At 58.2% G+C, this 25,974-nt stretch overlaps 2 protein-coding genes across 3 annotated transcripts in view; both read right to left on the bottom strand.

Moving 5' to 3' along the window:
- LOC130477109 (phospholipid-transporting ATPase ID-like) overlaps positions 1-6,301 on the bottom strand; it is a 41,935-nt gene extending 35,634 nt beyond the window's left edge. The window contains exons 1-4 of the mRNA XM_056849101.1: positions 6,185-6,301; positions 4,809-4,973; positions 4,503-4,581; positions 1,801-1,884 (exon numbers count right to left, since the gene is read on the bottom strand). Coding sequence (XP_056705079.1) covers positions 1,801-1,884; positions 4,503-4,581; positions 4,809-4,973; positions 6,185-6,301 — 445 coding nt within the window. The remainder of the gene's footprint in view (positions 1-1,800; positions 1,885-4,502; positions 4,582-4,808; positions 4,974-6,184) is intronic.
- Positions 6,302-19,924: 13,623 nt separating this feature from the next.
- Positions 19,925-25,974, bottom strand: part of UNC13B (unc-13 homolog B) — a 113,687-nt gene continuing 107,637 nt past the window's right edge. For both annotated transcript variants that reach the window (XM_056848080.1, XM_056848081.1), the window contains exons 26-31: positions 25,410-25,490; positions 24,217-24,364; positions 23,011-23,067; positions 21,799-21,891; positions 21,222-21,381; positions 19,925-20,215 (exon numbers count right to left, since the gene is read on the bottom strand). In XM_056848080.1, the coding sequence (XP_056704058.1) occupies positions 19,930-20,215; positions 21,222-21,381; positions 21,799-21,891; positions 23,011-23,067; positions 24,217-24,364; positions 25,410-25,490 (825 nt within the window). In that variant the 3' untranslated portion in view covers positions 19,925-19,929. The remainder of the gene's footprint in view (positions 20,216-21,221; positions 21,382-21,798; positions 21,892-23,010; positions 23,068-24,216; positions 24,365-25,409; positions 25,491-25,974) is intronic.

The following is a 25,974-nucleotide window of genomic DNA, read 5'->3' as shown; positions in this document are numbered from 1 at the left end:
TCCAAAAATATGGAGCAATATAATTTCAATAGAATCGGAGCCAATTCTTCTTTAAAGATCACGTAGAATTCATTTACCAAGCTGTCTGGTCCAAGAGATTTGCCCATTTTGAGATTTCTATTACCTATGTTAATTTCCTCCAATTTAACTGGCTTTTCCAAATATTACAATGATCTTCTGAGATATGTGGCCCTTGGATAAGTGAAAAAAAATTCACACATCTCCACCTTATCAGCTGGCTCAGCCACATACAAACTTGAAAGAAAAAAAACCCTCCCTAATTCTGCAATCAGATTCGGTGAATCTAGTTTATTTCCTGATTGCAATATTATCTGTGCGACTCTTTAAGTCACTCTTTAATCTACCAGAAGATTAGCTAACTGTTTTTTCTGATTTGTTTCCCCTCCGAGGAGCTGCCAGACACCGCCCTTCCCGCCGGGAGCGCGACCGAACCGACCGCCGCGCCAGCAGCTGTCCCCGCATCAGCAGCGCCGGTTCCAGCGCCGCGCAGGTCGCAGCGGGTTCGAACACGACCAAGCCACCTCCGAGACTTTGTGTGCTAGTGGTGTTCGGACTTAGGGGGGAGGGGTGTTATGTATGTGAATAGTAGGGTAGTAAGCAGGGGGAAAACCTAGGAGCTTGAGTCCCAGGCGAAGGCTCCTCAACCCTGCTCGAGCAATTGGCCCGAGCCAGCGTGCCCCATTGGCCCTAAGCCGGGTCGCGCTATTGGCGACCCGAGGGTTGTTCCCCCCATCACGGATCGGGGGGGGGGAGTGGCCGCACGCGGCCAGGGGGGCATATAAGCAGGGCCGGTTTTCACAGGTCTCAGTTCTGTTCTGTTCTTCAATAAGAGCGTTGTTGTTGTAACTTCGTCTCAACCTCGTGTGTCCTCCCCACGCGGACGTAACAAGAGGGAGATCTCCAGCTAGTACCTGGAGGTTGGCAACCCTAGGGGGGGCTTGTGCCAGACTCTTGAATCTAGGGAAAGCTGGATTCAAACCCTGCTCATCCATGAAGCTCACTGGGCGTGGGCGACTCTCACGCTCTTGGCCTAAACTACTTCCCAGGGCTGTTGTGCGAGGGCAGCACCCTCTTCACCCTTTGGGAAATAAGCAGAGAAGTCCCTGCTCTACTGGTGGAGCAGGTGGCTGCCAAACCCTCCAGTTTCACTCCCTGGAAAGCAAGGAGGACTCCAGCCCCATCTTGACCCACGGGAAGGACAGCAGGTCCCCTAGTCTGAGAGCGACAACGGAGGACGGGCTGCTGCCCTTGGAAGGCAGAGGCAGAGGCAGATGGGGGAGTGGAGCGGCTATCGTGCATCTCGACCGCCAGGCGTTAGATCAGGAGTGAGGGGGGCCACTGAAATCAAGCCCCTCTGCTATAACACAGGATCTCAGAACAGAGAGAGCAGAGGGGCACCGAGGCACCCAAAAGAGTCCCCGGTTACCTCTGAGAAGGTCTGACTAGTAGCTGCAGCACACTTCTCAGTTAGTTTGCGGATATCTAAAACCAGTTACTCTGCTAATAGAGCCAAAAATAAAAAAAATTTAATCAGCCCGCAATCTTTATTGGATCAAGCTGACCTCTCCAGCATCTCCTTTGATTGTGTGAGACTTTGTTTAAACGTGTCTTTTTTAATAGTATGCTTCACTCTTTGCAGTGCCTGCATTAAAGCGAAGGGGTTTTATTTCACTTGTGCTTATTATTTGATCAACCCTCTGGGTATCAAGTGTTCGATTTCTGGGTCGATCTGAACCTGCTGTGCTCGTGTGGGGGGAGCTCTCAGGTGTCCTGGCTGACCTCTGGGCTTCTCTCCCACGGAAAGCGCCTCCGCGGCTTCCAGGAGTGAAGACTCACTGCACAGCTGCATGAGTGGAAACTTCCCTTGGGAGGGGCAGAGGGGAAATTGGGGGAAATCAGAGGGAATCTGGTGGAAAGGAACATTTGGGTATTTGGGTACCTGGACAGGTAAATGACCTTGGAGGGAACTGAATGTGTTTTGTGGGGAGATAACTGAAGAGGAAATTAATTTGGGGGCAACTGTTGTATGAGCCTCGGGCAGCCCTGGAGGCCTTGGGCAAGGCACCTTTCTCCATGGGGCGAGAGAGCGTCCAGCACGTGCCTCGAGGAAGTTGACAAACAGAGCTAGGGGACAACTGGGGTTTATCCCTTATGGAGAGGAATGCTGCCTCTGAATGTGTGATGGCCCGCTTAGGTTGCATGGAAGAGAGGAGGGGCTGCCGTGGGCAATGCAGGCACAAGGGGCACATGGGGCAGATGGGGGCAGGGGAAAGGGAGGCTGGAGTGACTTAATGGTCCAGTTGTTCCAAGTCCCACCCACCCTCTCTCAAGGCTCCCACCAGCTGGCCTTACTCACTGGTGCCAGGACGACCTCAGAACCCCTGTTTTGTTCAGGGCACCTACGTGCCGGCCAGGTCCCAGACCTGCAGGGCAAGCAAAGGGAGGGATCCAGAACCCTGGTGGGGGGGGGGAGAGCCGGAGGGAATGTCCATGGATGACTGTGGGAGGAGACGGAAGCAGGAGAGCAGGCCAAGAGCAACCGAGTGGCGGGAAGGGCTTGTGACTTGGACGCACAACAAAGACCATTGTCGGGTAACTTACCATGGTGGGGATTGGGTTTTTTTGTTTTGCCTGATTTACAGATAATGTTGATCATTAAAATCATGATATCAGGAGATACTGATCAGGACCCAAATGGATTTACATTAGAAACATAAAAACATAGAGCTGGAATGAAACCCAAGGGTCATCTAGTCCAACCTCCCACACAATGCAAGCAATTCATAAATACCTTCCCCCTCCACTCCCCTGGTTCCTTCCTGACCCCAGAGTGGCGATCAGCATTACCCGGGGCATAAAAGAAAGGGCCACAACGCCCAAGCACTGACGGATCCCTTCCTGCCCTCCCGTTCACAATCTGCCTAAATTCACAGTGAGTCATAGAATCAGCATTGCTGACAGATGGCCATCTAGCCTCTGCTTAAAAACCTCCAAAGAACGAGAGCTCACCACATCCTGAGGAAGCCTGTTTCAATGGGGAACCACTCTAACTGTTAGAAAATTCTTCCTCATGTCTAGATGGAAACTCTTTTGATTTACTTTCAACCTGTTGGTTCTGGTCCAACCTTCCGGGGCAACAGAAAACAACTCGGCACCCTCCTCTATGTGACAGCCCTTCGAGTACTTTAAGATGGTTATCATATCACCCCTCAGTCTTCCCCACTTCAGGCTAAACATACCCAGCTCCTTCAACCTCTCCAGACCCCTCACCATCTTCGTTGCCCTCCTCTGGACACGTTCCAGCTTGTCTACATCCTTCTTAAATTGCGGTGCCCAAAACTGAACACAGTACTCTAGGTGAGGGCTAACCAGAGCAGAGTGGTGATTTACACTCATTTGCAGAACAAGGGCTGTTTCTGCATGAGTGGTTTGCAACGTTTCATGCAACATTTTATTTTTCATGTCCACACGTTTTTCCCTCCATTTGGTGTTGGAAACGTTTAATCTCCGTGTTTGCCACAACCACTTCTACCACGATGTTTCCTTTTTCTCCATATCAAAGAGGTAGTCCCTCGGGGGTGCGGACATGTTTGAAAAGTGTTGTGGCAAGAAAACCGGAACTCAGCAGCACCTTGAAGACTAACAACATCCTTCCCAGCAGAAGACTCTGTGAACACACAAAGCTGCTGTCTGCTGAACCCCCCTGGGTCCATCAAAGTCAGTATTGTCTACTGAGACCGGCAGCGGCTCTCCAGGGTCTCAGGCAGAGGAAGGTCTTTCACATCATTTACCTGCCTAGTCCCTTTAACTGGAGAGGCCAGGGATTGAACCTGGGACCTTCTGTGTGCCAAGCAGATACTCTACTTCTTCATCCATTGTGTGTCTGATGGTGCCCCAGCAACCCCCAGTGGCACCTCCAGTGAAAAGGGCCAGGGAGCAGGTGATACGGAAAGACCCTTTTCTGCCTGAGACCCTGGAGAGCAGCTGCCAGTCTGAGGAGACAAGACTGACCTCGAGGGACCGAGGGGCAGACCCACTCGAAGGCAGATTCCTCCTGTGTGCTCACGTCTGGTGAGTCTTCAAGGCTCCACGGGATCCCAGCTTTATTTTGCTCTTACGGACTAACCCGGCGACCCACCTGGAGCTCTTGTTGGGAGCCAAAGAGCCTGTTTGGGACTCGGTAGCCTCTCTGGATCTCGCAAGGCCCTCTCACCCCTTGGGCAGGCTGGAAGGAAGCCTGAGCCCCCCCTCCCCTGCTCTGGAGCCCACCGGGAAGAAGCACCACCTCTGACCCCAGCCCTCCTGCGGCCCAGGCCTTGGCTCACAGCTCTCCCCCCAGGCTGGGCGGCTGTAACTGGATGCCAGGGCAGGTGGGAGCTGTGCTGCCGGGCCGCCAGAGCCGCGCTGGCTCCCAATCGATGGGCGGTGGTCCAAGGTCGGGGTGCTGCAGGCTCCAGCCCTGCTCCCCGGCCCCCACTCACCTGGCCCCCTCTTCTTGCCGACCTGTAATCCAAAGAGAGGCATCCTGGGGGCTCCTCTCAGCAGGCTCCCGCGGGGTTCCTGCAGGCCAGAGAGAGAGAAAGAGGTCAGGAGGGCAGGGGCATCTCTCTCCTACCCGGCCCGACATCTGCGGGAACAAGATTGGAAGCCCACACCCTGAGGCCGCAGACACGGTTCATGTGGCAGCTACAATTACATGCCGGCCGGCCGGCCAGGCAGCCGCCTCACTCCACTCCCTCTGCACAGGCGGGAAGCTGCACTCGGGCTCCCACGCAGGGGGGGCCCACCTGCTCCCGCCCAGGTGCCGTGGGGAGGAGGCAGGAGGCGGAAGGAGCCAGGCGGACTCCTCCTTTGCAGGCCCGCACAAGGGCTGTGGGGGCATCACTGGGGGAGTGGGGGGGAGAGCGGGACACCAGCTCTGCCCCCTCCCTGGCTTGGCTGAGGATCTGGCCCTGCAAGGGATGGAGGGGGGGGGGCTATTGACTCAGCAAAGGGATGGGAGGCCAGGGCCTGAGAGCTTTGCCCCAGCCTTTGGGACGGGACTTTGGTGCATTCTGGGGAAAACTCCTCCAGCCCAGCCCAGCGGGGCAGCAGCTTCCTCCCAGCAAACCTCTGGTGAGCTGAGCAGGTCTAGCAGCAACCCTGGGGGCGCCTGTGAAAGTGGCTCAGGAGGAGCCTGGTGGCACCTCCTCAGGTCACTCGGGGGTCAGGTCACTGGGGGTGGGGGGGGAGGAAGTTGTGGATTTCCTGCCTTGTGCAGGGGGTTGGGCTAGATGACCCTGGTGGTCCCTTCCAACTTGATGATTCTATACCTTCCTGACTCCTTCGTTGAGACCCCCCCTTCCCCCACTTCTGCCTTGCTTTTCTAGGCGGTGGAAGAGACCCAAAGCCCCCCCCCCGAAGGCCGCCTGCAAAGGGAGAGGCCGCCCTGCCCTCCTCTGCTGCGGAGAGCCCCCAGCCCATGGCTGTTGGGCACCAACCAACAGTATTTATTTATTCTCTTCATTTGTACGCTGCCTTTCTCCCCAAGCAGCTTCGTTTTTCTCCTCCCCTTCATTTTACCCTCACAACAACCCTGTGAGGTAGGTTAGGCTTAGGCTGTGTGACCAGCACAAAAGGCTTTTGACAAAGTCCCCCACCAAAGACTACTAAGCAGACTTCATAGTCGTGGGATAGGAGGACAAGTCCTCTTCTGGATTGAGAGCTGGTTGAAAAAGAGGAAGCAGAGAGTAGGACTCAATGGTCAGTTCTCCCAATGGCGGGATGTGAGCAGTGGGGGGCCTCAGGGGTCTGTGTTGGGACCGGTGCTTTTCTACCTGGTGTGGAGAGAGTGGACAGGGAGAAGCTTTTCTCCCTCTCTCATAATACCAGAAATTGGGCTCATCTGCTGAAGCTGGAGGGGGAGAGATTCAAAACAGGCAAAAGGTCTTTCTTCATGCAGTATGTAGTGAAATGGTGGGGCTCCCTGCCCCAGGATGTGGGGATGGCTGCCCACTTGGGGGGCTTGAAGAGGGGAGTGGACGCGTGCATGGAGGAGGAGGGTTATTCTTGGCTCCCAGTCCAAATGGATGCTAGTCGTGATGGATGCGTGTTCTGCCCAGGATCAGAGGAGCGGGCCCCCTCTCTGGGGTGCCGTGGTTGGGTGCCGCTGCAGCGGTCTTGCCGGTGGGCTCCTCGAGGCCCCGCTGGGTCCGCCGGTGGGCACAGACTGCTGGGCTTGAGGGGCCTCCTGGGTCGGACGCAGCGGGGCCTTTGGGAGGTGCTTCTGCTGCAGACCCATATTCTTCCCAGGGTCAGCGGAGCAGCCCTATGAGGGGAGGGGCTGTGGGGCACAGCGCCGGAGCAGCGGGCAGGAGCGCGGGCCGCCCGGCGGCAGAGGCGGCGTCTCGCCGGCTGGGGCTGGGGCGGGGGTCGCGGGCGGTGCGCGCGGGGGTCCGGCGAGGGCGGGCGGGGGGCGGCCGGCTGCAGCGGCGGCGAGGCGGGCAGAGGGTCCCTCCCGGGCCCAACGGCGCCGCTCTCCGCCCCGTCGGGCGGACCCGCGTCTCGCCGCCCCGAGCCTGCAACCCGCCGGCTGAAGCGGCGCGGGGGTCTTGGGGTTGGCGGGGGCTGCCTGGACGGATCCCGCGGCCAGGTGCCGTCCTTCCAGATGGCCCCGCTGGCTCCCTCGGAGGCCGCCGCCTCTGGGCTCAGCAGCGCGCCCAAGCAGCGCGCACCGACGGAGCGGGCGGACGGACGGGCGGACGGGCACAAAGGGCCGCCCCGCGAGGAGGACGAGGAGGAGGCGCGGCTGGCCGCCCCCCCCCTCCGCCCCTCCGGCCCTGGCGCGAGCAAGCGGGGAAGTGGGCAGAGCCGTCTACGGGGAGCGGCCCGACCGCCCACGGCCGGCGGAAGGGCGGCGCCCCTCCCGGCCCCTCGCTCGGGGGAGGGCTGCCCGCCGTCCTCGGGAGGCCCTCGACCCCCCCCCCGGCCACGCGCCCCCTGGCGTTGCAGCCCCCCTCCCCGCCCGCGGCCACGCAGCCCCACGGGAGCCGCCTGGGCCCGCCGAAAGCCCCCCCGACGGGGGTGGGGGCGGCAGAGCGCCGAAGGGGAAGCGGGCGCCGGCGCGGGGTTGCTCCCATCGGCGGGGGGCGTCGAGGAGCCCCTCCGCCCCAGCCCCGCGCGCCTCCTTCCCCCCCCCCCCGAGCAGCGGCAGAGAGAGAGCGGCCCGCCGCCCCCACCGGGGGAGCAGCCCGGCCCCCGCCCGCCCGCCGGCCCGCGCGGCTGCGGAGGGGTTGGGCGGCAGGGCGCCCCCCGCCCGCAGGCCGACGGGCTGCTAAAATACCACCCCCCTGCGAGGGCTGCCCAGAGGGACCCCGTCCCAGCCCCTGCCCCCCCCCCAAGCAGAGCACCCGGGCGAGGGGCCAGCTCGCCAGCAATGTGGCCAACTCCCCGGGAGGGCCCGCAGGTCTCTAGGGTTGCCCGCCCATGTCCAGACTTGGGAGGCCGTGGAGACAGTGGCTGCTTTGGAGGGGGCCTCTGAGGCTGAGGTCCAGCCCCACCCTCCCCACGCTCCAGCCCCACATCTGCAGCAATCTCATGACCCAGAGTTGGCAGCCCCGCCAAGGGAGGGGAGGGGGGAAACCAGCCAAGCCCCCCCCCCCCGTCAGTACTTGCTTCCAAGAGAGCGCTGGCAGAAGCCCAGCTGGCCGTGGGACGTGGGGGAAGGCCCCCCCCCCAGGGCCTCTGGGGCCTGCAGGCAGCACAGTGGCCCCCACGGGGTCCGCAGCCTGCCCTGAACGCTCGGACCCGTTTGAGAACCCCGGGTTCTGCTCCGGGGTCTCCTGGGGAGCGGCCCTGCGGGATCTGCCGGGGGCTTCTGGCCCAAACGCCGCAGCCTTTCCTCCCAGGCTCTGCTCAGCCCTCCTGGCGGCGGCACCCCAAGGCTCAGCCGAGAGGCCCCCACAGCCTCCGGGGCCAGCCTGCCCACATCTGGAGCTCCCTCGAGAGGAAACCAACCGCTGAACGAGCCCCCCCCCTCCACTTACCCTCGACGTGCTGCAGGGCTCCTCCACGCCTTCTCCATGGCACCCCCTGAGCTCCAGCTGGGGGAAGCTTCTGCCCTGCCCGAGGCACCCCTCCCCGCTGGTTTCAGGCCTGGCGGTGGCAGGGGGGGGAGGCAGGAGAGCAGAGGAAGCCCCAGGAAAGCCAGCGGTGTGGAAAGCGGAACCAGCCCTACCGAGGGAGCCCGAGGCCCTGCCGAGGCAGGAGGGCTGCCAGAGGTCCCAGGGACTCCGCCGACGCCTCGACTCGCCGGCCTCCCTGCGTGGGCCTGGCCCCGGGCCAGGGGCCTCGCTCGTTTTCTTTCCCTGTTTCCTGTAGATAGGAGCCGGCCTCTGCTGCTTGACACAGGCCCCTCCGGAGAGGGAAAGCGCCTGGATTCCCGGTCCTGGAGGGAAAGGAAAGGCCCAGCAAAGGGAAGGCCCCTCTGCCGCGCAGGGCACCGGTAAAAGAAGGGGAACGGCGCGTGGGACTCTCCTGCCCACCCCACTGGCACACTCGAGAGAGACCTCAAATCTGTCAACAGACGGGGAGCTGAGGCAAACCTGCCCCTGAATGCGGAAGGGAGTCTCTCTGGAGGGGCTCCTCACCACAGCCTCCCTTGCCCAGAGGCCTCCAGGCACTGCCAGGTACCGGCAGCGGCACAGATAGGCTGCCAAGCGCTGAGTGTCCAGCATTTGCCTCCACTACTGGGGAGGGGAGGCTTCTACCCCCCAACGTGCAGTGAAGCTCACTGGGGGACCAAGACTTGCAGACATGGTTTTGCTGCTTGGCCTTTCTCATTAGCCAGAACAAAGAGCCAGAAGCACTCTACAACTCATGTCCACATTCCCTTGAAGTAAGATCATAAGAAAGGTCCTGCTGGATCAGACTGAGGCCCATCGAGTCCAACAATCTGTTCATGCAGTGGTCAACCGGGTGCCTCTAGGAAGCCCGCAAGTAAGACGACTGCAGCAGCATTATCCTGCCTGTGTTCCCCAGCACCTAGTATAAGCATGCTCCTCTGATCCTGGAGAGAATAGGTGTGCATCATGTCATGACTGGTATTCATTTTTACTAGTAGCCATAAATAGCCTCTCCTCCATGAACATGTCCACTCCCCTCTTCAAGCCTTCCAAGTTGGCAGCCATCACCACATCCTGGGGCAGGGAGTTCCACCATTTAACTATGCGATGTGTAAAGAAATACTTCCTTTTATCAGTTTTGAATCTCTCACCCTCCAACTTCAGCTGATGACCCTCCACGTTCTAGTATTACGAGGGAGGGAGAGAAGGTTCTCCCTGTCCGCTCTCTCCAAACCGTGCATAATTTTATAGACCTCTATCCTGTCTCCCCTCAACCACCTTCTTTCCAGGCTAAACAGCCCTAAGCATCTTAACCGCTCCTCATAGGGCAGTTGCCCCTGAGGGTTCCCTAGATGGTTCTCAACCTGCTAGGCACTCCTTTGGCAGTGTACATGGTGTGTACACCGTGCCTCCCCCCCCCCCCCGCAGCAATTGGCAATGTCAGTGGGCAGCAACCTGAACATGGAGCCAGTTGCAGTGGGGACAGTGGAAGGCGTTGGTTCGGGGGGGGGGGCTTGGAAAAGCAGGCCTTGGCCTGTCTTGGGGGTGTTTGTGCGGCACTGGGGTGAACACAGAAGATGGCAGTGCTGAAGGGGGCTAGTGAAGGGTGCAGACACCTTGAGGGGATGAAGTGAGAAACTGACTTTCCCCCACCCTCCCTCCATGCACTATGCTCAGAGGCAGTCACTGCCCCTGAATATGCAGGTTCCATTTAGCCTGGCAGAGACCCTCCGCCCCATGAATGTTTCCAAAGCACGGCGACTGCAGTGCCACTGGGCAAGAAGGAAGTCTGCCAGGACTCTCATTCCCTCTCCAGGGTCTCCCCCCGCCCACCGCAGCTGGGAATCTGCACTCCTGTTGATATCAGGACAGCAAGACAAAAGTGAAGATCTTCCTCGAGAGCAGGAGAACAGCCGCTTGGGTCTCTTCTTTCTTCTTGGCTCCCGCTGAGCCGAGCACCCAGTTCGTGCCTCTGAGCACATTTTCTGGTTATCCTCGGTGGAATCTGACCAGAGACGGCTCATTATAGCTCATCAAATGCGAGAGACAAGGAAGTCGATAAGCAGAGGAGACGGCAGCAGCAGAGCGTGTGAGAGCCTTCCGGAGATTAGCAAGTGCCTTGGAAGCTGCACGTTGCACCAGGACCCCTGCGGGCAACGCGTGTGGGCAGCAGCTCCAGCAGACAACCCTCGCAGCCTGGCATCTCTGCTTGGCCCACCTGACACTCCCTGGGGTGAAGCAAAAATCACCCTGCTATCTAGCTCACTCAGAGACAGCAGATTAAAACATTATGCCCACTTTCTGTGGGGGGGGGGGAAGATGCCAGCTACTCCTCGCCAAGGTAGGATGGGCAGGGGCTGCCAAAGACAATTAACGGGCCGCTCCCTGCAGGGAGGGGGCCTGACAGAGGGACACCTCCCGGCAGTTCAGGGTTCTGCCCTGTGCTGCTTTGCAAGAGAAGAATTGGATGAGTCCAGTGTTTATCCTCGGATAAGTGGGGGGGGGGGCTGGACGTCAGAGCTCTGAGCTCTCCACTTGGCGACGGGTGAGATTCCCAGTTCCTCTGAGACATACAGTGACCTGTCAGTGACCCAGAATGCTTGTCACCGATGGGAAGTAGCTGAAGCCCCCTCAAATCCCTCCTTGACGTAGGCAGCTGGGCAGCAGCGCATGCATCCTGGTGGCGCTTTCCTTGAGTGACTCAATTACAGGCCGCACCGTTCTCTGCTCCTTTCTCAGCAACATGCTTTGCCACATCTCAACAGATAGCTGCCCTCCCTCCAGATGAGACTCCATAATATCTTGGCAGCATTGCTGTGGCCCCTTCCGGACTGCAAGTGTGGGGCCACCAGTCTCTTTTTCGTTCAAGCACCAGCTGCTTGTGAGTCTGCTCTGACCCCTTACCTGGGGCTGCCCTGGCTCACACACACTGCCCTGGCTCACACACGCAGAGGGTCACGCGCAAGAACGCCGGCACCCTATGACGTTGTTGAGGGCCAGGTGACTCGCTTGGAACAGTCTCACCTGCAGGACCCAGAAAGCTGCCCCCGCCGGCTGGGAGCGGAGGGTGAGCGGCCAAGAGCCTGTTCTCCCCCCCCCACGCCTCCACACACCCTTCCTCCCTGACAGCCGGCGTGGTGTAGTGGTTAGAGTGTTGGGCAAGGGATCTGGGAGACCCAGGTTTGAACGCCCACTCCAGCCATTGGGGCTCGCTGGGTGACCTTGGGCCAGTCACACACTCAGCCTAGCCTACCTTGCAGGGGTGTAGTGAGGACAAAATGAAGGAGGGGAAATGATTACCCTGTTTTGGGATCTTGCTGGGGAGTAAAGTGCGGTATAATATTGAAATAAACCAACCCTTTGAGGAGCTCAGAGTGGCCCCTGTGGTTCTCTGCCGCATTCCCTGCCTGGGGGCTACTAGGGAGTTTGCAGAGGCCCCACCTGGGGCTGGCCCTTGCTTCACCGCAGTGCTGAGCTAAAGAACAGGCAGAGACCCTCCTCCAGCCAATGACTTTGGGGAAGGCCGTGGGTCATTCCCTGCACACCTTGACCTGGCCCATGGCCACCCTTGACCAAGTGGAGAGGCCACAGTTGTGGTTTTTTGTCTTGGGACAGCCTGAGAAGAAGGTGGGCCACAAGTGACACCCGGCCCCCGCTGGCTGCCTGACTGCTCCAAGGCTTTTCGGGACGGCCTTGCTGTGTGGCCTGAGAGGGGCCGTGGCTCAGTGGTAGATCAATCCCCGGCATCTCCAGTTAAAGGGACTGGGCAAGTGGGTGACCCCCTGCCTGAGACCCTGGAGAGCCGCTGCCGGTCTGAGTAGACAATACTTTGATGGACTGAAGGTCTGATTCAGAACAAGGCAGCTCCATGTGTAACATGAGAGACGAGTCCACTACTGCCATGACAAAGGCGAGGGTATAAATCTGCTCCTGAGCACTATGCATGCCCTCAGCCCCAGGCAAAAATCGCCCCCCCCCTCTCCCAGCCATACTGAGCACCAATTGAGCCTTGCGCCCCTGAGCTCACGGTCTCCCAAGGCAGCTGCTCTTTCCTCTGGGCAGAATAAATACCGAGAAGGACGCGCATCTTGGCCACAGAAACCTGGAGAGAGCAAATTGGCCCTCATGGGAAAAGGATTCTGGGCAACCTTACCCCTCCCCCCATACTGAATTAGGAAAACTGGCTGCATGTAATCCACTGGGCCACAAACAAAAAAGTACAGAAAAGGTTCCCAAAGGGGAAGTGGCGCTTCATGTGGTTGTAACATGCTTGGCTGGATCGCAGGGCCTAGGGAGAGCTGCTTGGGTACCACACAAGGACCCGGCGCCAAAGGCCTCTGCCCCACTGCTTGCCACGAGTTAGTCTGGAAAGAGGGACTGCAAGGGGTTTGGGGGGAGTCAGCACCCACACAGTGACCAACAGCCTCTCTACTTCCTTGCTCCAGAGGACTGGGCAACAATCCTCTGCACCTGCCCGCTCCCTGCCGGGGGATGCCCAGCTCTGGCTCCTTTTCACCATCTTTTCCGGAGCTGGAACCGTAGGGGAGCAGGACCGAGGCTTCATTTGCACCAGGGTTCAACCCCAACACCCTTCCAGTGCCTTTCCCCTGAATGTGGCCAGCAAGAAGAGACAAAGGGGGCCCCTGGATGCCCCCAGAGGGTAAGAGCCCACTCCTGCCCCAACACGCACATCAGGGGCGAAGGAAGAGCCTCCAATTCCAGAAGGGCTGTCCCACAACCCTCCAGCCACGACCAGGCTCCTGGCCACCCCGCCCGCATACCTGGCTGCTGGCAGAGCCTCCCTTCACGGCACAAGCGCTGTTCACTTTCCAGGTGCCATGCTCAGTCCTCACTCATCCAGACAAACCGGCCAAGTGTCTGTAGCCCCCCGGAAAGGCTGCCCCCCACCATCCACCTCAATAATCCACTGAGGGCCAGAAGCACGCAGCCACCTGCCCCCCAACCCCAGGAAGTGGGCCACCAGACTCAGGAGCAGCACACACAAAGCCCCGCTGAGAAAGGCCGAGTTCCTGCGTCTGGGGGTGGGACGTGGTACCGGGTAGCACTGAGCAAATAAACGCCACTGATCGTTGGACTTTCTCAATGCAACCTGCAGCACAGCCAGGCCTCTTCAGGCCATAGCGGAGGCAGCCCCACAGCTGGGGCTCTCTTGGGGAGGTCGGCCCAAGACCTTGCATACAGCAGCATCGGGTTGCTCTTGGCTCGTCATGCCCCCCACCCCCCGCTGCTGGCGTGCCTGCCCTGCCTGGAGGCTGATGGGGGTCCGTCATGGGCAGAATGGAGTGGGTGCAGAGGAGAGCAATGAGGATGATCCAGGGCCTGGAGACTCAAGCCCTACAAGGAAGGCTGAGGGAGTTGGGAATCTTCAGTCTGGAGAAGAGGAGGTTGTGGGGGGACAGGATTGCTCTCTTGAAGCATTTGAAGGGCTGTTGCTTAGAGGAGGGCAGGGAGCTGTTCTTGTTGGCAGCAGAGGGGAGGACTCACAAGAATGGGTTTAAATTGCTGGCGGAAAGGTACTGGCTGGATATTAGGGAAAAATTTTTTACAGTAAGAGTAGTTCAGCAGTGGAATGGGCTGCCTAGGGAGGTGGTGAGCTCCCCCTCACTGGCAGACTTCAAGCAACAGTTGGATGAACACTTGTCGGGGATGCTCTAGGCTGATCCTGCATTGAGCAGGGGGTTGGACTAGATGGCCTCTATGGTCCCTTCCAACTCTAGGGGTCTATGATTCTAAAGCCCCTGTGCTGCTGGAGCCACAGCCTCCCCATGATCTGTCACACGCATTAGCATTCCCCTGCCGTGGCTCTCCTGCAAGTGGTAGCCCTGCTCCACAAAGCTGGACACCCCCCCCCCCAGTCTGGGTAGTTGGCAGAAGACCTTTTAACCCGAGTTGGAATCCCCAGTTTTGGGAATTTAAATGTGACATCTTTGCATTTAATCTGTCTTAAACCAGAGTTTATTTAAACGTGTGGCATTTTTAATTTGCAACCTGCCCTGAGCTCTACAAATGAGGCAGCCAGAAACTGCAGAAACTCAGGCAGGGGAGGGAAACCACCCCCACTGCCAGGCTCTCCTGAAACATTCACACAAGACCCCGTAGATGGAGTCCGGGGAGGGGGAGGGGGTGGCAGCGCTCAGTCACTTTCGGAAGCCGCTCAACAGACACTCCGGAATCTACGGCTTTATTTACTTTGCCCTGCAGTTAAAGGGTCAGCCTCCAGTTAAACATATAATGAAAAATACCATAAAACAATTGTTATAACCAGCAAAGTTCAATATAGCAGTACAGATTCAGCACAAGAAGCCTGTGTGTGTGTGTGTGCGCGCGCTTGAAAGTGTTTAGCCTGGCATCAAGGTCAGGATGATGAAGGGCCAGGTGAACATCTGTGGGAAGAAGTTCTGGGGCAAAGAGAGAAGCCTTTATTTTGGGTAGGGATTCATCTCGCCTCCAAAGGTGTGTGTGCTGTGCGGGGGGGGGGGGCGCTGGTGAGGGCAATAGCAACGTTCTCTGCTGGACTTTTGCACCTTCAGTTGATGCACTGAGCAGGGTGGTGGGCACCGCTGGGATGGACCCATTCCCCAGCCTCATCCAAGCAGATCAGTTGCTTCACCCAAGGTTAGGTCCTAGACAGGACAAGGTTTTCGATGGACTGACCTGGAGTTCAACAGCCCTTCCAGCCCTCGGGTTATTCTAACCTGACACTTGGGTTCTCGCAGAATGAAAGAAGCAGAAGAATGGGGAACAAATTTTGATGGTCTGATTCCTTCCCTCCCTAACGCAGCTGGGCCTCTTCCAGGACCCCCCCCCCAATTTAGCAACCAAGACTTGCTGCCCTGGGATAGAGGGGGCTGCTTGTGCCTGACCTTTACAAGAAATCAATGCCTGCGCTTACATGGGTCTTATCTTAGGGGTGGGAGATTGGGTGGGGTGGGAAGGGGACAAATGGGGAACTTTGAACTGACCTAGGTTTGATCCGTACTGGATATATGTAAGTATTTAGAGCTTGTGATTTTATCCTACCTTAAACTGGAAATGTCTTTTTAACTATTATTGTAAGCTGTATTGAACCATTGGAAAAGCGGGGTATAACTGTTTAAAAAAATTAAATAAATAAAATAGGTAGGGAAAGCAAGTAACAATCCAAAGGCAATGGAATAAAACTATTTTCGAATTGGGGGAATTTGCCACACTCAATAAATCACACAATGTATGAAGCACACAAATTGGGCCATAAGCAGTCACCAGACAATTTAAACAATTCCTGGTGAAAGCGAGCCTGTCTTCTCCCCCAAGAGGCTCCCACTCATGTCGTTGTGGGTACTCGTGTCCAGGGGAGGAGACTGGGAGCTGAAGACTTGGAGGAGAGGGTTGAGGTGTGTGTGTGGGGGGGAGGGGCTGAGGTTTCTCCAGGTGGAAAGGGGGGGTGCAGCTGGGGTGGAGGGTGAATCATAGAATTGGAAGGTCCCATCAGGGTCATCTAGTCTAACCCCCTGCACAATGCAGGAAATTCACAACTACCTCCCCCCACACTCCCAGTGATCCCTACTCCATGCCCAGAAGATGGCCAAGATGCCCTCCCTCTCTTGATCTGCCTAAGGTCATAGAATCAGCATTGCTGACAGATGGCCATCTAACCTCTGCTTAAAAGCCTCCAGGGAAGGAGAGCTCACCACCTCCTGAGGAAGCCTGTTCCACTGAGGAACCGCTCTGTTAGAAAATTCTTCCTAATGTCTAGAGAGAAACTCTTTTGATTTAATTTCAACCCGTTGGTTCTGGTCCGACCTTCTGGGGCAACAGAAAACAACTCGGCACCCTCCTCTACATGACAGCCCTTCAAGTACTTGAAGATGGTTATCATATCCCCTCTCGGTCTTCTCCTCTTCAGGCTAAACATACCCAGCTCCTTCAACCTTTCCTCATGGGACTTGGTCTCCAGACCCCTCACCATCTTGGTTGCCCTCCTCTGGACACGTTCCAACTTGTCTACATCTTTCTTAAATTGCGGTGCCCCAAAATTGTAGTGAAGCCAGCATAACTACAGAAAGTTAGGGGAGGAGGAAAGGTCCCTGCGGCGCACGATCGCTGTAGCGGGAATGTGGTTACAAAGGGACGAGGGGATGATCCAGGCAGAGCCTCTTGCCTTGTGATGGTGGGCAAATGAGGTGGGCCACGGATTGTCTCTTCCGCCCAAGGTTAGCCCTCCAGTAACCCTTTGGTATGCATCTAAGCAACGACCCTCTCCCCTCATTTATCCAATGGAAATGTAAGCAAACACCCCCTCCCTGCACTGCCACACAGCCTCCAGATCCCAGCTCTGCACAGCAACTTTCTTGAACTGGATTCTTAGGGGAAAGGACAGAATGTCCACAGGGAAGAATCTCACACCTCCTTCTCCTTCAGGACCGGACTCTGCCTGTCAGGCAGACCACTGTCAACACGCCAACCAACTGCCTGGCAGCAGGGTTAAAATTAGCTGCCGGTCAGATCCTTGGCCTCCTTTCAAGTCAAGATACCCGGGGATTGAACAGGGGCCCTTCTTGCTCTGTCCCTGAGCCACACACACCCAGCTCACCCTTTGACCCATGCAATGGCAGACATCCCTCAGATACAGGCAGGCCCCTTTTAAGGAGGTGGGAGGGGAGATGGCTCAACATGGGGGGGAGGGACCCGCATTGGCACAGAGAGGACAAAACGGGACCGTGTTGGAGCAGCCAAGGTAGTCGCCACTCCGGCCAGTTTCTACGACCTGGCCTGGTTGTCTGTGGACTGAATCAGCAGGGTGATTCTTATATGGGGAAAGGGGCCGGCTGCTCAAGACCCAGCAAACCCAGCCCTCGGAGAAAAGTGCCCACCTCAGGCCACCTGGTGCTGGAGCAGCAACCCCCCCAAGAGCTCAAAGGCAGCTGCTCCCAACTGCTCAGAAGGGCAGAAAAGACCACCCCCGCCCTCTTCTGCAGGACCCCTCTCCTTTCTGAGCATGCATCCTTTCCCCAGCACGGGCTTCCGAGGACACACACACACCCCGTTGTGGACAATGTCCCTCTGCCAGTTATTACAGGAAGGAGGCCTTGTTCAGGAGTCCCCTCTAAAGAGGAGGAGAAGGAGGAAGAAACAGGCAGTAGGGGCCTCTCTGGCCCAGCTGACAAAAAGAGAAGGAAAGGCATGCACATGAACACTCCCCCCCCCCAGCCCCCCGCCGTGGAGCTGCCCTGCAGAGGATGGGAAAGAGTCTTCTGCCTGCTCCCTTGGCCCTCTTCCCCTTCTGGCTTCTGGTATTCTGTCAATGGCACTGCTTAAGTAACCACACTCTCTTGCGAAGTCCACGCAGGGATGCTTATCCAAGAGTCCTGTTGTTGAGAGAGGCTCTCCCCCTACTCGGCCAAAGGTCATCTTCAGAATCCGTCCCTTGCCTGGGAAGCAAGAACCCTGCTTGGCCAGGCGCTCCCCTCCATGGGGGGGGGCTTTGCTCAGCTCCCCTCCATTTCAGGGAGGGGGCACAGTTCAGTGGTAGAGCCTCCGCTTGGCATGCAGAAGGTCCCAGGTTCAATCCCCCCTGGCATCTCCACTTGAAAGGATCAGGTAGTGGGTGACGGGGAAGACCTTTCTCTGCCTGAGACCCTGGAGAGCTGCTGCCAGTCTGGGTAGACAAGACTGACCTTGATGGACCGAGGGGGGTCTGATTCAGCAAAGGGCTGCTTCATGTATGTTAGTGTGTCCCAGGTTCAATCCCTGGCATCTCCAGTTGAAGGGACTAGGCAATTAGGTGATGTGAAAGACCCCTGCTGAGACCCTAGAGAACAGCTGCCAGTCTGAGTAGACAATACTGACTTTGATGGACCGAGGGAGGGTCTGATTCAGTGTAAGGCAGCTTCATGTGTTCATGTGTCTGTGTGCGGGTTGGACTTGCCTACAGCCGCCCACTTGGCACACCAGAAGGCCAAGCATGCTCCTGGCTGGTGGGGATGGAGACCCTCATGCTGCACCCTCAGCATGCTGGGTGGGGCCTTCCTGCAGGCAAACCTCTTCCTCTGTGTCAATTCTCTCCAAATTATGCCGTTGTCACCTTTTGCCCAGAACACCCCAAGCCCAGCTGTCTCTGGACCGGCTCCACTTCCCTCCAGAGTTTTTCAAGGATTGTCAGTCGCCTCCCACTCCCATCATCCCCCCCCCCACTCAGTCACGTGGATCCAAGGAGTCCAGGGACAGCCACGTGGCCTGGCCAGGTTTCATCCCCCCTGGTCCACGTGCACAAGTCAGTTCCCACCCAAAAGGTGATCCTGGCTTACAGCAGATGGACTGAACTTTTACTCTGCAGCTCCTTGTGCCCCCCAAACCCAGCAAGACAGAGGACGAATCCGAATGGCAAGCCGGCCGATTGGCAGCTGTGAGCAGCTCAGGCCCCACAGCTAGTTGGAGGGCACAAGCCCTGGGGGGCAAAGGGTCTAGACTCCCCCCTGCTTTTTGGTCTTCAAAAGACAGGGTAGAAGAGAGCCTGTTTTTTCCACCTGGGTTTTTTCCACCTGGGTTTAGGCAAACAGGACAGCTGCCCACAAAAGACACCTTTGGGTGCTCTCCCCCCACCCCCAACACTGCACAATTCTCATTCTGGAAAGGTCGGGTGAGATCCCACGGGGCACCAAACGGACACTGCTTTGGAATGGCTGGAGTGGCACACACACGCATGAATCTCCCCCTCCCCTCCACCATGACAAGCAAGCGTTTCAGTCCCCTGGGTAACAGCACACAGCAAATGCTACTACAAGATAATTTATTCAAGGCTATGTCAGCCACTTCTTGCAACACTGGCACATAAAAACAGTGATTAAAAATCACACAACGACAACTTGGTGGGGCTCCAAAGAGCGCTCATCTATTCCATCCCGTGACGAGAGCAGAGCAGCCTCTAGAAGTGTGTTTGAGAAACAGAAGGTTCCTATCGTACAGCTGTACAAGGGCCAAGACAAAAAATAGAAAAACAAGCCCCCCCCAAATATGTACAGATGCCCCCCACGCGCAGTCCTCCGACGCTTATTGAAAGAGCTACAGCACATGATGTGCGAGGACCAGGCCGGCACGCGTCCAGAGCAGAGTGCAGAATTATTCCCCAGGGTGAGTGGGGTCCCAGGCGGACTAAGCCCTGCGGAGGTTAACAGGGACCCCCGGCTGGGGGAGGGGGGAGGAGGAGGATGGCTCTCCAGGACAAGAACGGAACTGGGTGGAAAATAAGGCAGCCCCGACATACAGAGAACAATGCGGGGTGGGGATTTTTGGTCAGCGTTGTGCCCCTTCCCTGGTTGGACAGAAGGGTTGCAGGCAGCTCCTGATCTCAGTTAGGAACCACTTTCAGAAGTCCCATGTGCAGAGCCGGGTCACGTCCCCACAACGGGCAAGATGCAGCTGCCACGTGAGCCCATTTCTGCCCACCCAGCCACCGCCCAGTCAAACTCTGCCCTGCCCGTGTTCTCTGCTGTTTGCCGGAATCCAGGCCAGTCTGGAACATGCAGGGCTAAAACTCCCTTCTCCCCCACTGCAAGCCCCCCTCGTCCCTGCCCCTCACCGCCCCTCCAGAGATGTCCTTGCTTTTACAGTGCCAGTTCCAGAGAGACAACCATCTGGGTGTGCCAAGCGGCAGGGACCCCCCCCAAACACTTCTGCATCACTCAGACAGTTAGTTGTTCCCTCCAGGTAGAGGGCAGGGAAGTGAAGCCCCCCTCCCCGGGACTCCAGAGGGCGAAGGGCTGTGTTTCTTGGCACGGGGTGTGCAGAGTGTGCCCCCCCCCCCGGCTCAGCTCCCTTCCTCTGCGGAGCGAGACTCTGACTTCAGCTTGACAAACTCCTTGGCCACCTCGTCGTTGGTCCTTTGCGAGAGGATCCGCAGAACGGTGAGCCCCGTGTCGTCCATGTGCACCCTGCGCCCCAGCGGGCACCAGCAGGCACAGCTCCCCTTGTCCGCCACATCCCGCAGCTGCATCACGGCGATGCCCAGGACCCGGTCCTCCCGGGCAAAGCAGTAGTCCTTCACGCAGATCTGCAGCTCGTAGGCATCCGGCCCGGCTTCGTTCCCGAGCAGGCTGGAAGAGGCAAGAGAGGGCCGTCTCACCCTCTGTCCTCCCTGCATTTCCTACACCAAATGACTTCAGGGCAAGGATCTGCTTGTAGCATCTGGAGAAGGAGGCTCCACAGACACCCAGGCCGAGCCTCTCCTTGGTTTTTGCGGTGAGGGATTAACCTGCCCTTCCCCGCTCCCCACTCCCGTTGCTGCCCTTACAGGTCTCAAAGTGAGCCCAGGGGAAACTGACGCCCCCCTCGAAAGGGTGCTGCCAGTCCGGACGGGTGCTGATGGTCTCTAGAGGGAAGAGCCAGAGCGAAGAGACGTAGAATCATAGAGTTGGAAGGGACTACCAGGGTCATCTAGTCCAACCCCCTGCACAATGCAGGAAACACACCACCACTTCCCCCCTACACCCCCAGTGATCCCCACTCCATGCCCAGAAGATGGCCAAGATGCCTTCCCTCTCATGAACTGCTCAAGGTCACAGAATCAGCCTTGCTGACATATGGCCATCTAGCCTCTGCTTAAAAACCTCCAGGGAAGGAGAGCTCACCACCTCCCGAGGAAGCCTGTTCACTGAGGAACCACTCTGACTGTTCGAAAGCTCTTCCTAATATCTAGACAGAAACTCTTTTGATTTAATTTCAATCTGTTGGTTCTGGTCCGACCTTCTGGGGCAACAGAAAACAAATCGGCACCCTCCTCTATATGACAGCCCTTCAAGTATTTGAAGATGGTTCTTATATCCCCTCTCAGTCTTCTCCTCTCCAGGCTAAACATACCCAGCTCCTTCAACCTTTCCTCATAGGACTTGGTCTCCAGACCCCTCACCATCCTCTGGACATGTGGGAAGGGCTGTGTGATTGACTCCCACCTCCCTTGTGCTCCAATGTTCTTGTGGGCACCATCAGTGTGGAGTGGCTCATGGCAAAGGGGGCATCCCTGCATGTCACTGTGCTCAAAGCGGGCAGAGAGGGAGGCGGGCCCCGCGTGGGACAGGCGGCAGAGACCAGGGAAAGACTTACAAGTGGAACGTTTCGTTGTACTTTGGAGTCCAGTTGTTACTCTTGGACTTGGTGGTAAATTTCCGCTTCTTGTCGCTTTGGTGTGGTCCAATCATGGTGACCTCCACAAAGGGGCGGAACATGCCGGAGGTCTGCCACTTCAGGTCGTTGGCCGCCACAACTGCATGAGAGAGGGAGAGAGGTCTCAATGTCCCAGCGCAGCATCAAGAACTTTGCTCTGCCACCTGCACAGGAGTGCCACAGGGCAGAGGGGGCATCCTGGGCTCTCACCTGGGACAAGCGCCACTTTTCCTGTCCCCACCTCTGCTGACACCCTGAATGGCAAACTACAGCCATTTGTCGTTTCCTCCCCCCGCCCATGCCAAGCAGCCATGCCCCTAGCCTGCCGTGGACAGAGAAATGACTGTAGGCCTCGGATCAGTCTGATGCGCATTCCAACAGGCAGCTCAGGCTGGAGCTGCTGCCAGGCGTACCTCAACAGCGAAGCAAGACCTGGAAAGGAAGGGCCCCCGGCCTGCTTGACGGGCAGAAAGGCCCACTGAACACCCCCACCCAAGCCGGCCCCAGCTCCCCCTACCTTTGACGGTGACTTTGTGCTCTCCAGTGCCGGGGTGCGTGTACAGGTCGATCTGGATTGACACTTCGCCCACGGGGTCATCCACTCCGGAGCCTGAGAGGAGAGAGGACATGGCTCAGTGGGGGGCGGGGGGAGGTCCTGCGCTGGAGGGAGGCTCCCAGACTCCTCGCAGTCCTACGAGCCCCACCCCTGCTGTGGCCACCGACATACCTCCTGCCTCCCCCCGGCTCCTCTCAGGGCTACCCATGCCCAGGGGATTTCTGGAAGAGTGCCCCCTTCCCATCTCTTCTTCATCATGCATTCTTGCGGCATCTCCCCTGGCCTTCCCGTGACCAGCCCCACAGCCCGGCTGTTCTCTGCCCTGCGGAAGGGATGCCACGTGGCATGGCCCAGCTCCACAACCTCATCTGTTGGGCAATAGCACTGGAGTGCGGAGGGACGTATACAGGCCACCCTTCAGCCCCTGTTCGCCTAGCGCCTGTTGCTGCACCTTAAGACCAGATCAACAAAGTGAGACAACGGGTGGGGGAGCTCAGGGAGAATCAACTGGGGGGGGAGGGGGATGGGAAGGGGAGCTTCACACAACAGTGGTGTCTCTTGCTGAAGGTGCACAAACAGGGAACTACAAGGCAAACACACTCCCAAGGGGTGACGGAGAGCCTGCACCGAAAGCCGTGCTTTGGTCTGGGGCACAGGTCTGTCAGTCGCCTGGCGCTCTGGGTTCAACATGCAGGGTGATGTTCAGAAACCGGTGCCTTAAAGGGCCGTTGTTTATGCCATTTGGAGCCACAGGGCCTTGCAAGCGGGGTGTGTGTGCGTCTGCTCGTTTTTAAGGGATCCTGGCCTGGCATGAGGCAGCCTCATTTCAGGAGGGGTCCTGGCTCAGGGCTCAGGCCTCTGCTCTGCAGGCAGAAGCCCCCAGGTTCAGTCTTGGCATCTCCAGTCCAGAGGATGCAGAAGGGTGAGGGCCCCTGGAGAGCCGCTGCCAACTGGAAGAGTCCAGAGGGGCCGTGTGAGACTGGTGGGCTGGCTCAGGAGAAGGCAGCTTCCCGTGTGCCTCTCAGGCGTGGCACGGATCCACCACCCAGTAAGAGAGGGGATGAGGAGGGGGACAGGCACCCACAAGGCACAGACACGGATGCGGGGGTCCGATGATTTGGACAGCACATTCGTAGCCGGCTGCTGTTATGGCAACAAGAGCCAGGGACCTACCCTTCTCCGACCTGGCATCCTCGTTAGCTGTAAACCTAATCCCTTTCCCACAATGCACTGGGACAAGCAGCAGGCAGAAGAGAGAGAGAAGAGTCCCATTACAACCCTGCTGGCCGTGACTCTTGAGCACCCAACGCCCTCCTCCGAGGCACCAGCAGCAGAGGAAATGCAGGGCCAGAGGCAGAGGCCTGGACCTCTATGGGCCAGAAGGCTGGCAGCGCCAGGCGTCCTCCTTGCGAGAGGGCCAGCAGCCAGGGGTTCCTCGGCACCGGAGGCCACTAAGGGCCAGATGATGGGGAAGGGTTGCTCCTGAGCTCCACGGCGGATGAAGCAAGAGAGCTGCTGCCACCCTCTCCACCCCTCTCTGCATGCAAAGGTGGACCGAGAGCACAAAGGAAAGGCAGCTCACCTACAACCCATGCGCCCTGCCCACCCCGGCCCAGGAGCAGAATCCTTTCCAGCCCTGCAGCTCTTGGCTGCTTCCCCATTATGCCACAGGCAGGCCCATGTGGGGTCAGGCGAGCACCAGCTGCCCTGGGCAGAATGCCAACGGGAACTGACAAGGCTGGGCAGTGTGCCTGGGCTGCTCTCACTGGGGCAGATCTGACGAGTGGGGGGGGGGGCTCAAGGCAGTTCCCTCCCCCCATACCATGGGGAAGGTGTGCGCCACATTGCAAGGGATTCTGGGATGCGCCTCTCAGACTGCACCTGGAGGGAGCGCGAGGCGTGCCCACTCAGCCAGGCCTCCCCTCTGCCCCAGGCAAGGGCTCAAGCGAAACCGCTGTGCTGAAGGTGAGCAGCCACCAGGTGGCGCTGCTGACCTGCGTGGAGAAGGTTCTGGCCGGGGGTCCGCTCGGGGCTCAGGCCTCGACTGACCATAGAATCACAGAGTTAGAAGGGACCACCAGGGTCATCTAGTCCACCCCCCTGCACAATGCAGGAAATTCACAACCACCTTCCCCACACACACACACACAGTGACCCCTACTCCATGCCCAGAAGATGGCCAAGGTGTCCCTCCCTCTCATCATCTGCCTAAGGACCAGAACCTCCCTGCAACAGAGAACCTGCTCTGTGGCTCCGGCAGATCCCAGACGGCTGCCATGGCTGACCTCTTCCACGGGCTGGGTAGGAGGCACCTGAATGGCTCTTTTCCCTGACAGGGGTTGAAGGAAGCGACCCAGGCTTCCGGCACACAGGCCCTACCTTGCGCGGTCTGCGTCTGGACAAAGGTCTTGATCAGGGTGTCTGTGGTCTGGGTATAGAGGGAGAGGGCGTAGCGCAGGGACTGCAGGTCTGGGCTCTTCTCCAGGAAGGTCTTCTTCAGGCCGTTCCCTCCCGCGTGGAAATATTGCTGGGGGGGGGGGAGAAGAGAGGCAGCCAGGGTGGGCCACTGGGGAAGCTCAGCAGCCAAGGGGGGGGGGGGCTTCCAGAGCATCACCAAGAAGGCCCCACATTGAGGCTCCCCCCGGCTGGACTCACTGGGCCCTCCCCAGACCTCCTGCCCAATGGATCTCCCCCCTCATTCCAGCATCCCCAGTGAAGGAGAGCTCTCCCCCGCCCCCACTGCCCTATTGGATAAGCCCTTCCCCAAAGCAGCAATGCCAGCCCCCACACCCAAGAGGACCCTCCCTCTCTGAGACGCAGCCTGTGAGGATGAAGGGGGAAGAGGGGTAGGCTTGATTAAACAGAATCTACCCCCATTTCTATGACACGGCAAGCAAGGCACTGAAACTATTATTGCCCCGCTAAATTATTTCCTCTTTCTAAGCTTTTGATTTTTAAGCCCTGGCTAGGCTAGGCTGCTCTCACCAGATCTCAGAAGCTAAGCAGAGTCAGGCCTGCTTAGTACTTGGATGGGAGACCACCAAGGAAGTCCAAGGCTGCTACACAGAGGCAGGCAATGGGAAACCACCTCTGAACCTCTCTTGCCTTGAAATCTTGGAAGCTGAGGAGAATCGACCCTGGCTGGTACTTGGATGGGAGACCACCAAAGAAGCCTAGAGCTTTATTTCTGACTTTGTGACCATAACTATTATGCCAATAAAGGTCTGTCTGTCAAGTCTAGGGTCGCTACGCAAAGGCAGGCACTCTGAACGTCTCTTGCCTTGAAAACTCCTCTATAGAGTCGCCATAAGTCACTTGCGACTTGACTTTCCAACACCCAACAAGTTCTTGCGCATTTGGGACACATCTGAATGCACTGAATGCATGCTTCATGATCCTCCGTGAATGACACGGGTTCCAGCTTACGCTTGGCTTTGCCTTAGCAAGTGGCCTTGTAGGTCCCACGTCCTCCCCGCCCTCCTCCGCCGGCTCCACCAGCAGCCTTCTTGCTCCACCAACAGCATCTGGGGGGCCCCCAGTCCCCACACTGGGATGGGAGGGGAAAGACTCACCTTGATGGTGTCGAGGGCCAGCTCCAGCACCGCGCACTGCTTTGGGGTGAGGCTCCGGGTTTCCTCCCTGGCCATGTGGTCCTGAAAGAGCGGCAGCCGCCAGCGTCAGTCCTGACTTGGAGAGGGGGGGGGTCACCCCTGCAGGGCTGGCCTCTCACCGTCAGAAGGGACGCGAGGGAGAGTACGCGAGGGGCGGCGGGGGTGACAGCCTTCCTCCAGCTAAGCAGCAGCGGCACCGGTCGGTCTTTGGTGCCCCGTGGAAGCTCACCCGGGAGCCAGCCCTCTGGGGCCACAAGCACTCACCGTGTGGCTCCCAGACCCAGTTCTGCGTGGGAGGGATCGGGGGCAGGGCTCCACACGCCGCACAAAAGAGACTCCTGGGAGGAGCTGCTGCCTGACTAAACGGCAGAGGAACCCCTCCCTCTGGACTGGGCTGCTAGCTGGACCCCGGACCCCGCTGCAGCCAGCCCAAGCGTCTCTTCCACATGCCGTGGACCAGCCAAGGCCCCTCACACCCTGCATGGCTTATCCCGACTCCTCTAGCTCTTAGATGGCAGACCACGCA

Source organism: Euleptes europaea, chromosome 4 (genome assembly GCF_029931775.1).
Source record: "Euleptes europaea isolate rEulEur1 chromosome 4, rEulEur1.hap1, whole genome shotgun sequence".
In the NCBI taxonomy this organism is placed as follows: domain Eukaryota; kingdom Metazoa; phylum Chordata; class Lepidosauria; order Squamata; family Sphaerodactylidae; genus Euleptes; species Euleptes europaea.
Note: the sequence above shows the minus strand (reverse complement) of the source record. Positions and strands in the feature narration are given on the sequence as shown.